At 42.9% G+C, this 19423-nt stretch overlaps 1 protein-coding gene across 5 annotated transcripts; it reads right to left on the bottom strand.

Moving 5' to 3' along the window:
• Nucleotides 1-1855: 1855 nt before the first annotated feature.
• Nucleotides 1856-17941, bottom strand: PRXL2C (peroxiredoxin like 2C). Of its 5 annotated transcripts, XR_014817650.1 has the most exons (7): nucleotides 17700-17941; nucleotides 17166-17234; nucleotides 15713-15766; nucleotides 14941-15046; nucleotides 7213-7344; nucleotides 3618-4408; nucleotides 1856-2338 (listed from the first exon to the last, which is right to left on the bottom strand). XR_014817650.1 is itself a non-coding variant. In XM_013980378.3 (6 exons), exons 1-6 carry the CDS (start codon nucleotides 17895-17897, stop codon nucleotides 4281-4283), a joined length of 702 nt encoding a protein of 233 aa, XP_013835832.2. In that variant the 5' UTR covers nucleotides 17898-17941; the 3' UTR covers nucleotides 1856-4280. The 5 variants fall into 5 exon arrangements, 3 of the variants coding, with proteins under 3 accessions (XP_013835832.2, XP_003130904.2, XP_003130905.2); XR_014817651.1 differs by having other exon boundaries at nucleotides 1856-4408; nucleotides 17423-17941; XM_013980378.3 differs by having other exon boundaries at nucleotides 1856-4408; nucleotides 7213-7359.
• Between the last annotated feature and the right edge of the window lie 1482 nt (nucleotides 17942-19423).

The raw sequence follows: 19423 nt of genomic DNA, 5'->3' as shown, positions 1-19423 counted from the left end.
CATCAGTCTTCCTGAGAAACAAAAGTACTTGATTTTTTTTTTCTTTTTAGGGCTGAACCTGCAGCATATGGATGTTCCCAGGCTAAGGGTGGAATTGGAGCTGCAGCTGCCAGCCTACACCACAGCCACACCAGGTCCAAGCTGTATCTGCAACCTACACTGCAGCACACAGCAACGCCAGGTCCTTAACCCTGAGCGAGGCCAGGGATAGAACCTGCATCTTCATGGATACTAGTCAGGCTCTTAACCCGCTGAGCCACAAGGGGAACTCACAAAAATACTTGAATTTTTAAATTAAATATGCACTTTCCTTTTATTTATTGAAATTCCTTTTGCCACAAATGTTCATAACAGAAGCCTTACAACACATTTCCTCACTGGGTTCTTTGGTTTGATCTACACATGGATTTGACCTTCGGCCATTCTTTTTTTTCTTTTTTTTTTTTTTTTTTCCTTCTTTCTTTTTAAGGCCACACCTGAGACATATGGGAGTTCCCAGGCTAGGGGTCGAATCAGAGCTGCAGCTGCTGGGCTATGGCCACAGCCACGGCCACACCAGATCCAAGCTGCATCTGCAACCTACATCACAGGTCTTGTTGCTCGATCCTTAACCCGCTGAGTAAGGCCAGGGATCAGACCCGAATCCTCATACTAGTCAGATTCTTAAGCTACAGAGCCACAGTGGGACCCCTCCCCGCCCAGTAGCGCTCTAGGGAAGTACTTTAAGCAGTGTTCTTTGTCTTTTTTTTTTTTTTTTTTTTTTCTGCACGGGCTGCATGTCTGTACCGCTGGCCACAGCCATAGCAACACCGGATCATACAGGGCCAGGGATCAAACCCGCAACCTCATGGTTCCAAGTCAGATTCATAGCCACTGAACCACGACAGTGTTCTTGATTTTAACTCTCTGTGGTGTAAGGCCTGCGTCAGCTAAGAACAGCCTTTTCTAATTCTTGGGAGGAGGAGAGCCCTTGGGCAGCCCATGGCTTCAATGCTTGGTCTTTAGCCTGGTTTCTGCTTGTTTGGCCTTTGTGGCATTTCTTCACTGTCTTATAATTCAGCTTAAAAAAAGGTGGTGTTTCTACTCGGTAAAAACAGAGATACAATGATGATGATAACAGGAATATCAACTCCATAGAGCTAAAGTATATAAAACACTTGGAATAGTACCTGGCAAATAATGAGCCCTGTGAAAGTGCTAGATGTTACTATTCTTTTTTCCTGTACTTCTATATATTTATCACAGAAAGGTTTTTCAAAATTTTGAGTCCAGTATATTATTGGTCAGTGGAATATGTTTATATATTTCACATGACCTATTACAAGTAACATATTAAATATGTTTGTTTGGGTAGGCAATTTACCACTGCACTGTATTTTTGTAACTGTTCCTCCCTAAAACCACATACAGAACATTTATGTATCTTAGAAAAAGGTGATATACATTTATAAATATACAAATTGTGTACAAGTATGATCCAGCAGTTTCAAGTTTAAAAGCAGTAAAGGGATTCAGGCTACTAGTCCTTCCTTACAATAAAAAAAAAGCACAAAATAATTTTATTTATTTATTTTTTTGGCATTTGTCCTTTTAGGGCTGCACCAGCAGCACATGGAGGTTTCCAGGCTAGGGGTCTAATCGGAGCTGTTGCTGCCAGCCTACACCACAGCCACAGCAACGCCAGATCCGAGCCTCATCTTCGACCTACACCACAGCTCAAGGCAACGCCAGATCCTTAACCTACTGAGCGAGGCCAGGGATCGAACCTGCAATCTCATGGTTCCTAGTCGGATTCGTTTATGCTGTGCCATGATGGTAACTTCCTTTTTTTTTTTTAACAAAATAATTTTAAATGTATGAGATATTTCATTTTATTGATTAAAAACATGATTTTTCATATATATATATATATATATATATATACACATGCAATTATATTCAAATATTTGGACATTTTAAATGTATATTTTTGTGTCTGACTCCATATGCTTGATATTAAAGTATTAGAAGTTCAAAGCAGAATTATACTTGTTAAAAATTACTAACACTTCAAACTTGCTGTACTTTTCATTAGAATTTCTGGGATATGTCCCAACTAAACATATTAAAATTCTAGAAAAATAAAAGATGACAATAGCCTACTAAATTAAAAGCACTTTGGGGCTGAGAAATAGAAGCTGTCCACAACCAAACCACAGTGTACATTTAAATTACAAAGTTGTTTTTTTTCTTTAGTTTAAACAATTCTTAAAATTTTCTTTCAAAAAAAAGCATAGTAATCTTATTTTATTTTTAAAATTTTTTGTCTTTTTAGGGCTGCCACTGCGGCATATGGAGGCTCCCAGTCTAGGGGTCGACTGGAGTTGTAGCTGCTGGTTTACACCACAGCCACAGCAACCCCAGATCTGAGCCGCATCTGCAACCTACACCACAGCTCACGGCAACCCCAGATCCTTAACCCATAGAGCAAGACCATGGATAGAACCTGCATCCTCATGGATACTAGTCAGATTCCTTTCTGATGAGCCATGACAGCAACTCCAGTAATCATATTTTAAATAGGTATCTTAAATATCTAAAACATATGTTTCTTTTTACCAGTAACCCACCCTCTCAACAAAATCCCAGTGAAATGATAGTGGGTCTGCGGTCAAGGTGCTATGAACACAGGCTCTATAAAGGTTCAATCTGCTGTATTTCCTCCAAGGAAAGTGATTAGGATAGAAACCCGTGGACTGTGCCTAGATAAATAATTGCACCTTTGTGGAGCTTGCTATGTAGGAATATTTTCTTCATTTAATTTTTTTGGTTGCACCCACAGCATATCGAAGTTCCTGGGCCAGGGATCAAATCTGAGCCGCAGTTTCAACCTATGCTGCACCTGCAGCACTGCCAGATCCTTAACCAAGGGTGCTGGGCCAGGGATCGAACCTGTGCCGCCACAGAGACAATTCCAGATCCTTAACTGCTGTGCCACAGCCAGGAACACCTCTTGGTTTAATTTTTAAAGTCCTTTTCCTGGCCAAAAAAAAAATGAATCATGTTCATTACAGAATAGTTGGGAAATATAGAAAAGTATGGAAAATATAATAAAAAAAACTTGTAATCTTACCACCTAGAGATACCTAATGGTGATATTCTGGTAGATTTACTTCCTGTCTTTTCTTCTTTTATTTTTTGCTTTTTAGGGCCACACCCACAGCATATGGAGGTTCCCAGGCTAGGGGTCTAATCAGAGCTACAGCTGCTGGCCTACATCACAGAAATGCCAGATCCTTAACCCACTGAGGCCAAGGATCGAACTCATGTTCTCATGGACATTAGTCGGGTTCATTTCCACTGAGCCACAATGGGAACTCCTCCCCTCATATGTTCTTCATAAGAATTTATGATTTTTGGGAGTTCCCATCGTGGCGTAGTGGTTAATGAATCCGACTAGGAACCATGAGGTTGTGGGTTCGATCCCTGGCCTTGCTCAGTGAGTTGAGGATCTGGCGTTGCCATGAGCTGTGGTGTAGGTTGCAGACGCGGCTCTGATCGCTGTGGCTCTGGTGTAGGCCGGTGGCTACAGCTCCAATTGGACCCCTGGTGTGGGAACCTCCATATGCCACAGGAGCGGCCCAAAAAATAGCAAAAAGACAAAAAAAAAAAAAAAATTTATGATTTTTAATGGCCAAAAAATGTTCATTGAATGGATATACCATAATATAAAATAAAAAATGGTATATATAATTTTATAGCTTTTTTTTTTTGACCACATCCATGGCACGTGGAAGTTCCTGCCAGGGATTGAACCCATGCCACAGCAGTGACAATGCCCCATCCTTAACCTGCTGAGCTACCAGGAAACTGCTACAATTTTATAGTTTTTAACGTTTTATTTTGTATAAATGAAATTTAATTTTTTTGGAGTTCCCTGGTGGTTACGACTCAGCACTTTCACCACTGTGGCACAGGTTCAATCCCTGGTCTGAGAACAGAGATCCTAAATCAAGTCACTGCATGCTGTGGCCAAGAAAAAAAAATTCATTTTTTTACAAAAATGTTTTTATAAAACAAGCCTTTCAAAGTTATAAAATTATAAATGGATAGCACAATTTTGACAACTGATGCCTCTCAGCATGCTACTCAGCTGGTGGGTACATGATCTTTCTATGTTTTCATAACTCCTCAAAGGCTGGGAAGAGTCAACAAGTTAGACACGGCACAAGGATATTATTACGTTCCGATATTTTGGGTCACATCCCAAGGTCCATTTGAAAGCAACAGAGTCTGTAATGTCACACGTGGATAACTGAAGGTCGGCTTGAAAAGTCCACATGCTGAACGCCTACGAGCTGTAAAACAGAGTTGATGGGTTTGTGATCCAACCTATTCCTATCACGATGTATAAAATGGATATTGTTACCTAGAAGAGAATATGAATAAAAGACAGAGGTTGATATACAGTGTTATTCATTAGATTTAGTGCTTGCTAGAATCAAGGAAGCATTTCAACTTTTAATTAGTCCAAAGGGGAAAACCAATTACCTGGAGTACATAATATCCTCTATATAATGATATAATAATTTTTAATTAAGGTAATAAAGCATGACAAAAATTATCATTAAATCAGAGTGCTACTTAATGTTTTATGAGATCCAAGGGGAAAGATCCTTAAATTATAAGCTTCTATTAGGTTTTATTAAATGTAATTCAATAAAATATGTTGTCAAACAGACAGGCAGAATATGGAACTAATGTAGATATCGAGCTGGAAAATCACCATCTGGATCTTAAGTGCGATAATGGAATAAATCACTACCTTAAAAAAATTCACTCCCAAACACTGATTTAATAGGCTGACTGCATTAGAACCATAGACCAAAAGAAGCTGAAAAATAATAGCATTAAGTTACATACGTTTAGATGTTCACAATCCTTTTATGTGCTCAAATAAAACAGTCGTCATTTATGGTCTTACGTTCTGTTTACTTTGATTCTTGGACTCAAGGCCAGAATTTTTTTTTTTTTTTTTTTTTTGTCTTGTTTTTTACCTTTTCTAGGGCCGCTCCCGCAGCACACGGAGGTTCCCAGGCCAGGGGTCCAGTTGGAGTTGCAGCTGTCGGCCTACGCCAGGGCCACAGCAACTCGGGATCCGAGCCGCGTCTGCAACCTACACCACAGCTCACGGCAACGCCAGATCTCAACTCACTGAGCAAGTCCAGGGATTGAACCTGCAACCTCATGGTTCCCAGTCGGATTCGTTAACCACTGAGCCATGACGGGAACTCCAAGGCCAGAATTTTAACTTCAAACATTACATTAAGTAAACATTGTAAGAGGCATGTTTTCTGCATTGTATTTATCTGCTGTCTACAGTAATCGCTTTAGATTGAATATCATAAATTGACTTATTAGCAAATAAGGCAAAATGAAATACTTGTTTAACTGTGATAATAGATTTGTATAAATATGTAAACCCAGCTCTCTCCTTAAAGGAGCTACAATTTCTCCAATAGGTAGTATCAAAATATTCTCCTTATTAAGTCTGTTCCCAACTTGGCACCTAAATGATGCTGTGTGCTTTGCATTCTTATACAACTGAATGTGTGCTCAAATGATGCCAAAATTTGGAGATGAGAGACTCAAAAAATAATACCTTACAAGTCTGAGAATGGAAATTCATTCAGAAACATGGCTTAATGTCATTCTGGGCTAATTTATAGGACTCATTCTCATAAAGCAAGGCTTCTTTTTTGGCCAGTCTAACTCGTGTAAATTCGTGAGAGGGAGGGAAAGGGAGATTACATAAAATGACAGATTTTAGATTTTAGCTAGCCATAGTGTTCCAGCTGCAAAAAGCCAAAAAGTCATAATGCTTGATCAAAATCCTCCTTATAGGAGTTCCCGTTGTGGCACAGTGGTTAACGAATCCGACCAGGAACAATGAGGTTGCGGGTTTGATCCCTGGCCTCACTCAGTGGATTAAAGATCCAGCATTGCCATGAGCTGTGGTGTAGGTTGCAGACGAGGCTCGGATCCCGCTTTGCTGTGGTTGTGGTGTAGGCCGGCATCTACGGCTCAGATTAGACCCCTAGCCTGGGAACCTCCATGTGCCACAGGTGCAGCCCTAGAAAAGGCAAAAAGACAGAAAAAAAAAAATCCTCCTTATAAAGACTTCTTTTAAGACATTTGGAATTTATTAAAGTAAATGTTAAATTTACATCTCATAGAAGCTATGCTTACTCATGTGGACAGTTTTAAAGATGAAGTACCAAGAAAAATCAGTTTACAGCATAGAGATTTAGGCGTTTTGGCACTTTCATACGGGTGTTTGTCCCTGACTGCAAGACAGATCCAATGCCCAACCATTTAGCAGAGGGAAGCCAAAGGAATTTCAGGTGGTCCAAACTGATCAATAAAGCTATTTAAAGGATGTGGCTTAGGGTCATTGTTGTTTGAATAAGCTGTTCCTGGGGCTGACTTGATTTCTGACATTGAGCAAGTTAGCTAGGTTTGTTAGCTATAAATAACTAGGTTGATCCTTCTAATGACAAAAAAAAAAAAGACAAAAAAAAAAAAGAATGCTTGATGGCTTTCTCTCTTATTTTATTTATTTATTCTTAATTTTTTATTTATTTTTTTTTTTTGGTATTTTGGCCATTTTTCTAGGGCCGCTTCCTTGGCATATGGACGTTCCCAGGCTAGGGGTCTAATCAGAGCTGTAGCCGCTGGCCTACACCAGAGCCACAGCAAAGCAGGATCCAAGCCAAGTTTGCAAACTACACCACAGCTCGTGGCAGCGCCGGATCCTTAACCCACTGAGAGAGGCCAGGGACCGAACCCGCAACCTCATGGTTCCTAGTCGGATTCGTTAACCACTGCGCCACAACTGGAACTCCCTTTCTCTCTTTTTTTAATGTTTACCTCCACTAAAATTTTTAGAGTGTTATAGCCATATACAAGTCACCAAACCCCTGCTGACTTTCCTTATCCCAAATACATGGAATCACTCAGGCATGGAATGATGGCCACATGACATCCAGTAAACAGACATCAAAGATACACAGAAGCATTTGAAAACAAATGATGTCCCCTATGACAGCACAGCTGCTATGATATCAAGTGGCCTATTTTTACATGGTGGCTGTTTTATGAAGGAAGTGGATGGCCTGTGGATTTCTACAAAGCACCAGAAGCGTGCTGCTGAAACGGGGCTTTGAGGCTTACCTGGACCTAAAATGACTGTTCCACCTTGCTGAGCTGGGTCTCCTTGAAAATCAAAAAGAGGGCCAGTCACTGCCCGCCACAGGCTCCGAATGCTTCCTGAGAGTATGTTTGATTTTATATGAGGGCTCTTTCCTGAAATATTAAGAACTGTCTTTAGATGTTACATTTTATATTTGATTAGATATTAAGGTAACATTAGTACTTCTAGAAAACACTCTCTTTTTTTGGCTGCCCCCACAGCATATGGACTTTCCAGGCCAGCGATCAGATCCTAGCTGCAGTTGTGACCTATGCCGCAGGTGTGGCAATGCCAGATCCTTAACCCACTGTGCCAGGCCAGGGATTGAACCTGCGTCCGGGTGCTGCAGAGATGCCACCGATCCCACGGCACCACAGTGGAAACTCCAAAACAGTTTCTTTCTTATGGGTCATCTTACTTTTTTTTTTTTTTTTTTTGGTCTTTTGTCTTTTTAGGGACGCACCTGCAGCACATGGAGATTCCCAGGCTAGGGGTCTAATCGGAGCTGTTGCCGCCAGCCTACACCACAGTCACAGCAACACCAGATCCGAGCTGCATCTGCGACCTACACCACAGCTCACGGCAACGCCAGATCCTTAACTCACTGATCGAGGCCAGAGATCGAATCTGGCAACCTAGTCAGACTCATTTCCGCTGCACCACGACGGGAACTCCTTACTTTTGACTTTTCTTCTTCCTTCAAAGAATGGTTTCTCAGCCTTTCACTACTGATGTTTCAGACCAGGTAATTCTTTGTCCTGTGCAATGCAGGCTGATTACATTGTCCTTGATCTTTGCACCTACTAGATGCCGCAGCATTCACCAAGTCGTGACAGTCAATAATGTCTCCAGACAATGTCAAAGGTCCCCCTGGCGGGCGGGGGCAAAAACTGTCCCTGGTTGAGAACTACTGCTTTAAAGGAAGAAGTGATAACAGACCCAGATCATTTTCGTTTTCCACAGAAAAATGGCAGCAACAGCCTTCTCAAACTGGTCATGCTTTCATTTTAAATTCCCCATTTATATTTTGTTTTGTCTCTTACCTACTAATAGATGACTACATTTCTTTTCAAGAGACACTGTGGCACAGGCTGTTATGTGCTGGTCAAATACCAGTTTCCTATTTCTGGGACCACAGTTAAACATGTCCCAGTCCTCTTGGCAGTCTAGAATAGCACATGCCTAAGCTCTAACCAATGAATAAAATGATGTGTGCCACTTCCAGGGCACCGCATAAAAACCTCCCAAGCTCAATTTTCCATGTTCCTTCTACATCCTTGGAAGCTTAGGCTGAAGATGGCAGAGCCCCAAGATGGAAGGGGCCTGAGTCTTTCCTACTGTGTCCCTGGATTGCGGCTTAGAGAAGCACCCAATCCATACCCCTTCTTGAAATGTAAAAGAAAAAGAACGAACCTTTTCCCGTGTTATGCTATTAAGACCTGGAGATTTAGGAGTTCCTGTTGTGGCTCAATGGCTAACGAACCTGACTAGTACCCATGAGAATGAGGGCTTAATCCCTGGCCTGGCTCAGTGGGTTAGGGATCTGGCATTGCCGTGAGCTGTGATATAGGTCACATACATGGCTAGGATCCCGCATTACTGTGGCTGTGGGTAGGTCGGCAGCTGTGGCTCCAATTCGACCCCTAGCCTGGGAATCTCCATATGCCGGGGGTGTGGCCCTAAAAAGACAAAAGACAACAAAACCAAAAAAACCCCTCCAACTTTTGAGGTTTAGCTGTAATAATAGCAACTACAGCTATCTCTCCATTTTCCCTTGGCTGTCAGTTTTCCTATTTATTCCACTTCCACTCCCTTTGAGTAAAGAAACTCAGTCTCCTACCTCTGCCTTTTATATCTTTTTTCTTTTTCTTTTTATGGCTGCACCTGCGGCATATGGTAGTTCCTGGGCCAGGGCTAGGGCTAGGGGTTGAATTGGAGCTGCAGCTGCCAGCCTATGCCACAGCTACAGCGATGCTGGATCCAAGATGCAGCTGCAACCTATGCCTTTAACCCACTGGGCAAGGCCAGGGTTGGAACCCACATCATCATGGACACTATGTCAGGTTCTTAACCCTCTGAGCCACAACAGGAACTTCTTTTATGTCTTTCACTTTTTTTTTTCCTTTAATCTTGGACTCCACTGTTCTTTTTTTTTTTTTTTTTTTTTGTCTTTTTGCCATTTCTTGGGCTGCTCCTGCAGCATATGGAGGTTCCCAGGCTGGGGGTCGAATCGGAGCTGTAGCCACCGGCCTATGCCAGAGCCACAGCAATGCAGGATCCAAGCTGCGTCTGCAACCTACACCACAGCTCACAGCAACGCCGGATCCCCAACCCACTGAGAAAGGCCAGGGATCAAACCTGCAGCCTCATGGTTCTTAGTCGGATTTGTTAACCACTGAGCCACGACGGGAACTCCTCCAACTCTTCTATTTCCTTCACGTTTATATTAAGATAAACATTTATCTTACCAAGAAACAAATACCAGGTTCATTAGAGACATGGATAAAAAACTAAAGTTTACTGTTTTCTAGGATCTCCTATCTAAAATGTGTTCATAAATGCAAGCTATCTTATGTCCAAAGAAGGGTCATTTAATATTTCTGAAATTTTAGGGAGTTCCCGTCGTGGCTCGGTGGTTAACTAACTCAACTAGGATCTGTGAGGACATAGGTTCAATCCCTAGCCTTGCTCAGTGGGTTAAAGGATCTGGCATTGCCGTGAGCTATGGTGTAGGTCACAGATGTGGCTTGGATCCTGTGTTGCTGTGGCTGTGGCACAGGCCAGCAGCTGTAGCTCTGATTTGACCCCTAGCCTGGGAATTTCCATGTCACGGGCGCGGACCTAAAAAGCAAATAATAATAATTATAATAATATTTCTGAAATTTTAGAAAGTCAATTGAAGAAGATCCACAACCTGAAATTTCACAATTTTTGCTTTCAAGCACAATCTAATTTTGCCAATACAAATTTAGTTATGTGGGAGCTTCTGTCGTGGCTCAGTGGTAGCTAACTCAGCTAGTATCCATAAGGACTTGGGCTTGATCCCTGGCCTCGCTTAGTGGGTTAACGAGCCGGTATTGCAATGAGATGTGGTATAGGTCTCAGATGCAGTTCAGATCTGGCATTGCTGTGGCTGTGGTGTAGGCTAGCAGCTGCAGATGCAACTCCACCCTTAGCCTGGGAACTTCCATATGCCATGGGTGTGGGCCTAAAAGACAAAAAAAAAAAAAAAAGAAAAAAAAAAAAGAAAAGAAAATTTAGTTATGTGTAAAACTCCTGTTTTTTTTGTTTTTTTTTTCCCTCTTTACTTTGATTCTTGGACTTAAGACCTGAATTTTAACTTAAAACATTAGATTAAATACGTATATAAGAGGCATGTTTTCTGCATTGTACTTATTTGCTGTCTATAGGAATCACTGCAGATATATTATAAATTGGCTTATCAAATTAGGCAAAGTGAAACACTAGGTAAACCCAAATCTTCCTGAATTTAGTAGTTTTTTTTTTTTTTTTTTTTTTTGGTTGTGCCCGTGGCATGCAAAAATTTCCAGGCCAGGGACTGAACCCATGCCACAGCAGCAGCTCAAGCCAAAGCAGTGACAACACCAGATCCTTAACCAGCTAGGCCACCAGGGAACTCCTAGTAGCTTTTTTTCTTATTTTTTGTCCTCATAAACTGATCCTTTAATTTTAAATTATTATGTCTTATTTTTAGTGTCCTAATTTTAAAGTAGAATTATTCTAGGACTGATTCTGAGATTCACACTTTTTCAGGTAGGAATTTTCAAAAATTATTTTGTAAGAACCTAATATTTTCTGTTTGGAAATACGGTACTTTAACACAGATCAAAGGAGTTTAAGTGATTTGAATATACTCTTATAATGACAAGAATATATATTTTGCTTCAAAGTCTTCTGCTTTCTTTGCCATTCCATATTTTTACTGAGGTAATGAGTGGTGAGGTGTTACTAAAGTGAAACTCACAGTTTATATCTAAAGTGCTAAATGATAAATAGACCTTACACCTGCTGAGACTCTGCCACAGCACAGGAAAACATCCACCAAAGACGGAGGTTCACAATCTATACTCTTGCAATTTCCTATACCAAAAAGAAAGGGGAGGAGTTCCCGTCATGGCGCAGTGGAAACAAATCCGACCAGGAACCTTGAGGTTGTGGGTTCGATCCCGGGCCTCGATCAGTTGGGTTAAGGATCCTGCATTGCTGTGAGCAGTGGTGTAGGTTGCAGACGCAGCTCGGATCTGGCATTGCTGTGGCTCTGGTGTAGGCCAGCAGCTGTATCTCCGATTTGACCCCTAGCCTGAGAACCTCCATATGCCACTGGTGCGGCCCTAAAAAGACAAAAGACCAAAAAATAAAAAAATAAATAAAATAAAAGAATAAAGAAAGGGGGAAAAAGAGAAAACTCTGTATTTATGCTAGCTCATCATTAGGTTTAATAAAGTTGGAGTTCCTGTCGTAGCTCAGCAGAAACAAATCTGACTAGTGTCCATGAGGACACAGGTTCAATCCCTAGCCTTGCTCTGGGTTAAGGATCCGGTGTTGCCATGAGCTGTAGTGTAGGTTGCAGATGCGGCTTGGATCTGGCATTGCTGTCGCTGTGGGTAGTCTGGCGGCTACAGCCCCGACTCGACCCCTAGCCTGAGAACCTCCATATGCTGAGGGTGCAGCCCTAAAAAGACAAAATAAATAAATAAATAAGGTTTAGGTTGCTTTCTTTAAAAACATCAGTAAGGGAGTTCCTGTTGTGGCTCAGCTGGTTGTGAACCCAACTAGTATCCATGAGGATGCGGGTTCAATCCCTGGCCTTGCTCAGGGGGTTAAGGATCTGGCAGCGCTGCAGGCTGTGGTGTAGGTCACAGACGAGGCTCGGATCCTGCATTGCTGTGGCTGCGGTGAAGGCCGGCAGCTCTAACTCCGATTTGACCCCTAGTCTGGGAACTCCCCTATGCCACGGGTGCAGCCCTGAAAAGCAAAAACAAACAAACAAAACCACCTGAAAACATCAGTAAAGGGATCACGTCAACTCCACCTCATAAGTAGCTTCATGATCTGTCCTCTCCTCTGCATCTCTGCTCCAGGCCCTGTCATTTCTTTCTGGCCATTACTACAATCTTGTTATAAGAATATCGGTGGCTCTGGTTTGGCAGGTTCCAATGACTGCTCCACGCTGGCCACATGACTGCATCGCTTCTCCACTCCACTACCTGTATGACTTCCCAATTACCTTCAAAACAAATCCAAACTCCCTGGCATGTTCCCAGACTCGGCATGAATTGGCCACAACCTGCCTCTTGGCTCACACCAATCCCCCAACTGGCTCCTGGACTCCAGCCAGACATAGCAAGCTGTACTTCTCCAAGAGTCACATTTTTTCGTGCCTGTGTGTTTTTGCAAGTGCTACTTTCTGTCAGCTGGACCATTCCCAACCTTATTTCCTCCAGCTAACGTAAAAAACGTTATCACCTCGATGAAACCTTCCCGGATCCCTCTTTCCCAGTGCCTCTCTGGTATTAGACATTTCTTGCAGTATAGGTATTGCCAGTGTACATTCTTTTATAGCCCTAAACTGTCATAAAATCAACTGCATCTGTCTCCCAGAGTTGATTACAAGCATCGAGATGGCAGGGCTGTGCCTTTTTTTTTTTTTTTTTTTTTTTGCCAGACTGGGGTAGGAGGGTAGGAGGGCAGCTCATGCCTGTGGCATGTGGAAGTTCCTAGGCCAGGGATGGAACCCACGCCACGGCAGTGACCTGAACTGCAGCAGGGACAACATCAGGTCCTTAACCCGCTGAGCCACCAGGGAACTCCTGGGCTGTGTCTTTTAACAGTCCTTCTAGGACTATCTGACACCATGGGTGCCATGGGTGTCACTCTCAACATTTATTGAGACCAAATTATTTGATTTCTTTTTCTTTTCTTCCTTTTTTTTTTTTTTTTTTTTTTTTTTTGCTTTTTAGGGTTGCACCTGCGGCATACAGAGGTTCCCAGCCTAGGGGTCAAGCTGGAGCTACAGCTGCTGGCCCATGCCACAGCCACAGCAACACACAGCATCCAAGCCACATCTGCGACCTACACCACAGCTCACGGCAACGCTACATCCTCGACCCACTGAGCAAGGCCAGGGATCAAACCCACATCCTCATGGATCCTAGTCAGATTGTTTCTGCTGCATCACAATGGAAACTCCATATATAATTTGATTTCAAGGTGAGTTCTCTTATTTGATATTTCAGAAGCCAAGTTCCTTCTACCTAAAATACATATAAATAGCTCACCTAAAGCTTGTTATACTCTTAATTATAAAGAATTGTGCTAAGGGCAGAGAATGTGGACCATATATAGATGAATAAAACACAAACTTTTCAACTAAGTACACTACTGACCACCTTAAGTGCAATAATGGAGTATACATATATAATAATGTACAAGCTATTCTTAAATACAATGACGAAGCAGTTGCTTCAGCTTGAAGAGCTCTTAAGAGCCCCTTTGAAGTAGGCTTTAAATGAAAAGTAAGATTTCATCAATTAAAAAAGAGTATTGGAGTTCCCACCATGGTGCAGTGGAAATGAATCAGACTAGGAACCATGAGGTTGGGGGTTTGATCCTTGGCCTTGCTTGGTGGGTTAAGGATCGGGCGTTGGCGTGAGCTGTGGTGTAGGTTGCAGACGTGCCTCGGATGTGGCGTTGCTGTGGCTGTGGTGTAGGCCGGCAGCTGTTGCTCTGATTATACCCCTAGCCTGGGAACTTCCATATGCCTTGAGTGTGGCCCTAAAAAGAAAAAAAAAAAAAGTACAATAGTCAAAGCCATGGTGTTAAGGTATGAAGATATATCAACTTAAGCAATATTATTTTACTTTTAATTAAAAAAGTAATTTCATTGCAAAAAATACAAAAGCCACTCTCTCATTCCCACACCTTGGGGTAAACACTGCAATATCTTTTATTTTTATTTTACTTTTATTTTGCTGTTTTTAGGGCTGTACCACTGGCATATGGAAGTTCCCAGGCTAGGGGTTGAATGAGAGCTGCAGCTATGCCACAGCCTGGGCAATGTGGGATCTGAGCCGACCTGTACCACAGCCCATGGTAATGCTAGATCCTTAATCCACTGAGCGAGGCCAGGGATCAAAGCTACATCCTCATGGATACTAGTTGGGTTCATTACCACTTAGCCACAGTGGGAACTCCCGCTGCAATATCTTTTAAAACATTTTTCATCATACACACACTTATATGCTATGGATCTTTATGAAAATGGTTTTCATTTTCACAAAAATGAAATCATACTAAAAACACTTCTGCAACTTGTGTTTTTCGTTTACTTAGTATTTCACCAACAGCCTTCCACACCATTATATCCAGGAAATGAATTTTTTAGAGTCTCATGAATCTGGACGCTTACTAGAATCATAAAACGCAGGCTTATTTGGAGTCTCCTCATGGCTCAGCAGGTTAAAGATCCTGTGTTGTCACTGATGTGGCACGGGTTTGATCTCTGGCCCAGCACTTCCACATGCTGTGGGTGCAGCAACAAAAACCAAAACAAAATAAAAATAAGCCCCCCCGCAAAAAACCACAATCAGGCTGATTTATGAATTTACCATTTGTTCCCCTATGCATATACGCCTGTGAAATGTGAACTAAACTATGAATTTTTCTACTTGAGATATGCTATGTCTTACCTGAAGAGGCAATTTCTTCACCTCTTTTCATTCCCAATCTTTTATAAATTTCTCTCTCAGGATCAACATAGATTTCGTGAGAATACCCAGTTAGTTTGCAGAAAGGCTGAAAGAAAAGAAGAGCTGGAATTTTTATCAAAAGAAATGAGAGAAAAATAGTGATCATCTGACTTAATTTTAACATATTTAATCTATATTTAGTGGCTTAAAATATAATTTAAAACTTTATTATAGTTGATTTACCATTATCTGTCAATTTCTGCTGTACAGCAAAGTGACCCAGTTATACATATATATGTGCTCTTTTTTTTTCACATTATCCTCCATCATGTTTCATCACAAGTGACTGGATACAGTTCCCTGTACTATACAGCAGGATCTCATTGCTTATCCACTCCAAATGCAAGAGTTTGCATCTACTAACCCCAAACTCCCAGTCCATCCCACTCCCTCCTCCTCCCCCTTGGCAACCACAAGTCTCTTCTCCATGTCCATGACTTTGTTTCTTTTCTGTAGATAGGTTCATTTGTGCCATACATTGGATTTCAGATATAAGTGATATCATATGCGGGATCTGAGCCGCGTCTGCAACCTACACCACAGCTCATGGCAACGCCGGATCTTTTTCTTTCTGTCTTACTTCACTTAGTATGAGAGTCTCTGGTTCCATCCATGGTGCTGCAAATGGCCTTATTTTGTTCTTTTCAAATAATCTGATTTTTATGTCTGAAAGAGATTTAACCTGTAGTTTCCCAATTTGCCAAATATTTACCTCAATATGATGGTAGGATGACTGTCCAATCACTATAAGAGTGACGTTTGCTTCCTTTCAGAGAGAAAAAAGACATGTACATATTATTGGAAATTATACATTTCATATAACTTTCTCTAATCCAACTCTTTTGCTCCAGTCTAATGCCACCTATAGGCTTCTAGAAGAATGGTATAAACATCAAAATTGTGTGAGTCAAAGTAAAGAAGTGTATACTAAAATGCTCAGATGACTCTTTGCTAAGTAAGAATTGCAAAATAATATAGTCAGTACTTCTCTACACTTTCCCCAAAGGTGTACATTAAACAACAATAAAAACAATAAAAGGAAGGTTAATCAGCAATTTCATTCTTTCACATTTCAATTGATAAGATCGGATAAAAATGTATCTTAGGTTTACAAAAGCTACCCAACCCCTTCACTCAAAAGCTCAGGGAAATGAATCTGACTAGTATCCATGAGGACCAGGTTCCATCCCTGGCTTTGCTCAGTGGGTTAGGGATCTAGCATTGCCATGAGCTGTGGCGTAGGTGGCAGATGCGGCTCAGATCCAGCATTGCTGTCGCTGTGGCATAGGCCAGCAGCTACAGCTCGGATTTGACCCCTAGCTTGGGAACCTCCTCATGCCCTAGGTGAGGCCTTAAAAAGACAAAAAAAAAACCCTCATCTGGGGACAAATTTTTATATGCCTGAAGAAATACACATGCGTGTGGTTGTCATAGGGATGTGGAATGTGCATTCCATTAACAATACAAAAGTTTACCTTTAAGATATACTAGTATTTTCCTATAATGAACAATTATTTGGAGTGTTGTTTTTTTTTTTTTTTTTTTTTTTGTCTTTTTGCTATTTCTTTGGGCCGCTCCCGCGGCATATGGAGGTTCCCAGGCTAGGGGTCGAATCGGAGCTGTAGCCACTGGCCTACGCCAGAGCCACAGCAACGCGGGAACTGAGCCGCGTCTGCAACCTCCACCACAGCTCACGGCAACGCCAGATCGTTAACTCACTGAGCAAGGGCAGGGACCGAACCCGCAACCTCATGGTTCCTAGTCGGATTCGTTAACCACTGCGCCACGACGGGAACTCCCCTGGAGTGTTATTTATTGCAAAAATAAAGGGAAGGAAACAGCAATAATTTCTAACATTTGGTTTTGGTCATCAATCAACTTTTGAGAACAGCAAGTTATTAAATAACATCAAAAGTATTATTATGGATAATATGTTTATAATCAGGCAGGAATGAAAAGGCCCGAAATAGATTTCTAACGCGTCTGACCCCCTTTTAGAGGCGTTGGAGAGATGTGTGGAATGGCAATAGCCTGGGTTTGTGTCTGCGAAGGAGAGGAGGCGCGTTCCTCTCACCTCATCCCATTGCAGTCCTCATAAATGACAGATGACTTTCGCAAGGCTGCCCTGAAGCGGGCACGCGGCTGTTCAAGCTCAGGAAACTTACTTGTAAGAAACTCTTGGGGATTTTGGCCAGATCTTCTACGTATTCCTTGCAGATGTAACACAGGAAATGCTGAAATCCCAACATGGGCAAAAAAGGACAAGTTAGCAACTAACAACTTCAGAATCCAGAAAGGACCAAGTACTTTATTGTGCGTGACACTACTTCACGCAACACCCATGCAGGTAGAAAAAGATGTCAGAGGAAAAAAAAAAAAAAAAGTCTGAAGCGCCCGAAAGTGCACTGAAATTAGGCCGCACCCGGTCCCTGCTAGGCCTCTTCGCTTGCTGAGAAAATGGCCTTGGCTTGGCGGGCTGCTTTTCTATTCCCGTTCAAGGAAGCAAGAGGAGCAGTTCGCATTCCAGAAGCCTCTAGTGGATGATCACGGGAAGGGCCAGGCCCAGCAGTCTCCCCTCTCGGGCCCCGGACCCTTTGAGGGACCCGATGGACTTCCCCTAGCTGGGGCCGTGGAAGCAACCTCCGTCCCAGCCTGCGGGCGAGGTCCCAGCTCCGGGTTGTCTCGCCGCCCGCGCTCACCCGCACAAAGACCACGACAGCCCGTCGCTCTCGGAACAGCGAGCCGAACAGCACCCGCCTCCCGGAGGCGTCCAGCACGGGCATCTCGGCCACGGTGGCGGCCAGGGGCTGCTCACTCTCGGGGCCGCTTGGAATTGAGGCTGGAGCGGCGCGACCGCTGACTTGCCGCGTGACCGGAGCCACGAATGGCGAAGCCATCGTGCCCAGGAACTACCCGCCCGTAGGTCGCACCGGCTGGGGACAGTCTGTGAGCGGGATTGCAGCCAAACTAGGAGCAAGGGGCGGGGCACGGGGCAGGGGGCGGGGTGCATAGGCAGGGCGGGGCGGAACACTGCGCAGGGGCGGGGCACTGGGCAGGGGCGGAGCTGCGTCTGGTCCAGACCCGCCGCGGGGGACGAGTGTGGCACCTTGCCGGTGAGTCTCGGCTTGTACGCAGCTCAGGCGGTCGAGATGTTGCGGGAAAGTAGAGACCCGCTCTCGCGTTTTCTGACTCAGCCAACTCTTGGTAAGAAGAGAGAAAGAGGAGGGTCTGAGCCCAGAAGGGAAGAAAGCAGCTCACTCCGTAGCTGCATCAGCCGAAGTTAGTTTTTATCTGTTCAAGACAGCTAGTGCCCAAGGACATGCCGTGATGGGATAGATTTTTTTCCATCTAGTACGTTTTTAACCCTCTCCTTTTTCAGCTCTCTTACTTTTTTTTTTTTAAGATATTATTACCATACGGTGTCGTGCAGATCTTAAGGGTGGAATTATTTTTTATTTATTTTTTTTATTTTTTTTGCTTTTTGTCTTTTCTAGGGCTGCACCCGTGGCATATGGAGATTTCCAGGCCAGGGGTCTAATTGGAGCTGCAGCTGCCGGCCTACGCCACAGCCACAGCAACGCAGGATCCGAGCGGTGTCTGTGACCTACACCACAGCTCACGGCAACACCAGATCCTTAACCCACTGAGCGAGGCCAGGGATCGAACCCTCAACCTCATGATTCCCAGTTGAATTCGTTAACCACTGAGCCACGACGGGAACTCCCACATTTTTTAAATTAAATTTTTAAATTTAATAATTTGCCAACATTTTATCATGGAAAATTTTAAACCTGCCCAAAAAGGTGAAAGATTTTTCCAGTGAACACTCTTATATCCACTACCTAGATTCTACTGTTAACATTTTACTCTATCACAACCTATTCATCAATCCGATTAGGTGAGTTTTACCTTATTATCCATCTGTTATCCACAACCCTATAAAAATATGGAACATTGCTGTCACTTGAAAAAATTCCCTCGGCTCTATTTCTTAAGAGCTGATATAATAAACCTATTTATAAATGTTTTAGGCATTTCAGGAGTCCATGCCCTTTTTTCAGACTTGTTTTGCTATAGCTATTTACCAGGCCCCTCAAATGAGATGTGCCTCTGTGTGTGTGTGTGTGTGTGTGTGTATGTAAATGGTAGATTGTGAGGGATGAGGAAAATGGAATTAAATGGCTTGGAGTTCCCAAGTGGTGCAGTGGGTTGAGGATCTGGCACTGTCACTGCTGTGGCTTCTGGTGTCGCTGCTGTGCTTCTGTTTGATCCTTGGCTAGGGGAACTTTCATATTCTGTGGGCTGCCAAGAAAGAAAAAGAAAAAGACTTGGCTTCAGTTTTGTAGAAACCTATGGTCAATGCATACCACCTAGTCTTTTAAGCATGTTTCTGTTCTACTTAATTTCTCCTGGGGCAGGCTGT

This window comes from Sus scrofa, chromosome 10 (genome assembly GCF_054392235.1).
Source record: "Sus scrofa isolate SSC_HxYL_T2T_F1_AM1 chromosome 10, Sscrofa_HxYL_maternal_Yorkshire_Landrace_v2.0, whole genome shotgun sequence".
Lineage (NCBI taxonomy): Eukaryota > Metazoa > Chordata > Mammalia > Artiodactyla > Suidae > Sus > Sus scrofa.
This window is presented reverse-complemented; position numbering and strand designations above follow the sequence as displayed.

Coding starts and splice junctions, on each gene's coding strand:
- PRXL2C (XM_013980378.3), bottom strand. CDS start 17,897: ATGGCTTCGCCATTCGTGGCTCCGGTCACGCGGCAAGTCAGCGGTCGC. Junction 17,235..17,699: donor CTGTCGTGGTCTTTGTGCGG/GTGAGCGCGGGC, acceptor TTGGGATTTCAG/CATTTCCTGTGTTACATCTG. Junction 15,047..15,712: donor CATCCTACCATCATATTGAG/GTAAATATTTGG, acceptor CTTTTCTTTCAG/CCTTTCTGCAAACTAACTGG.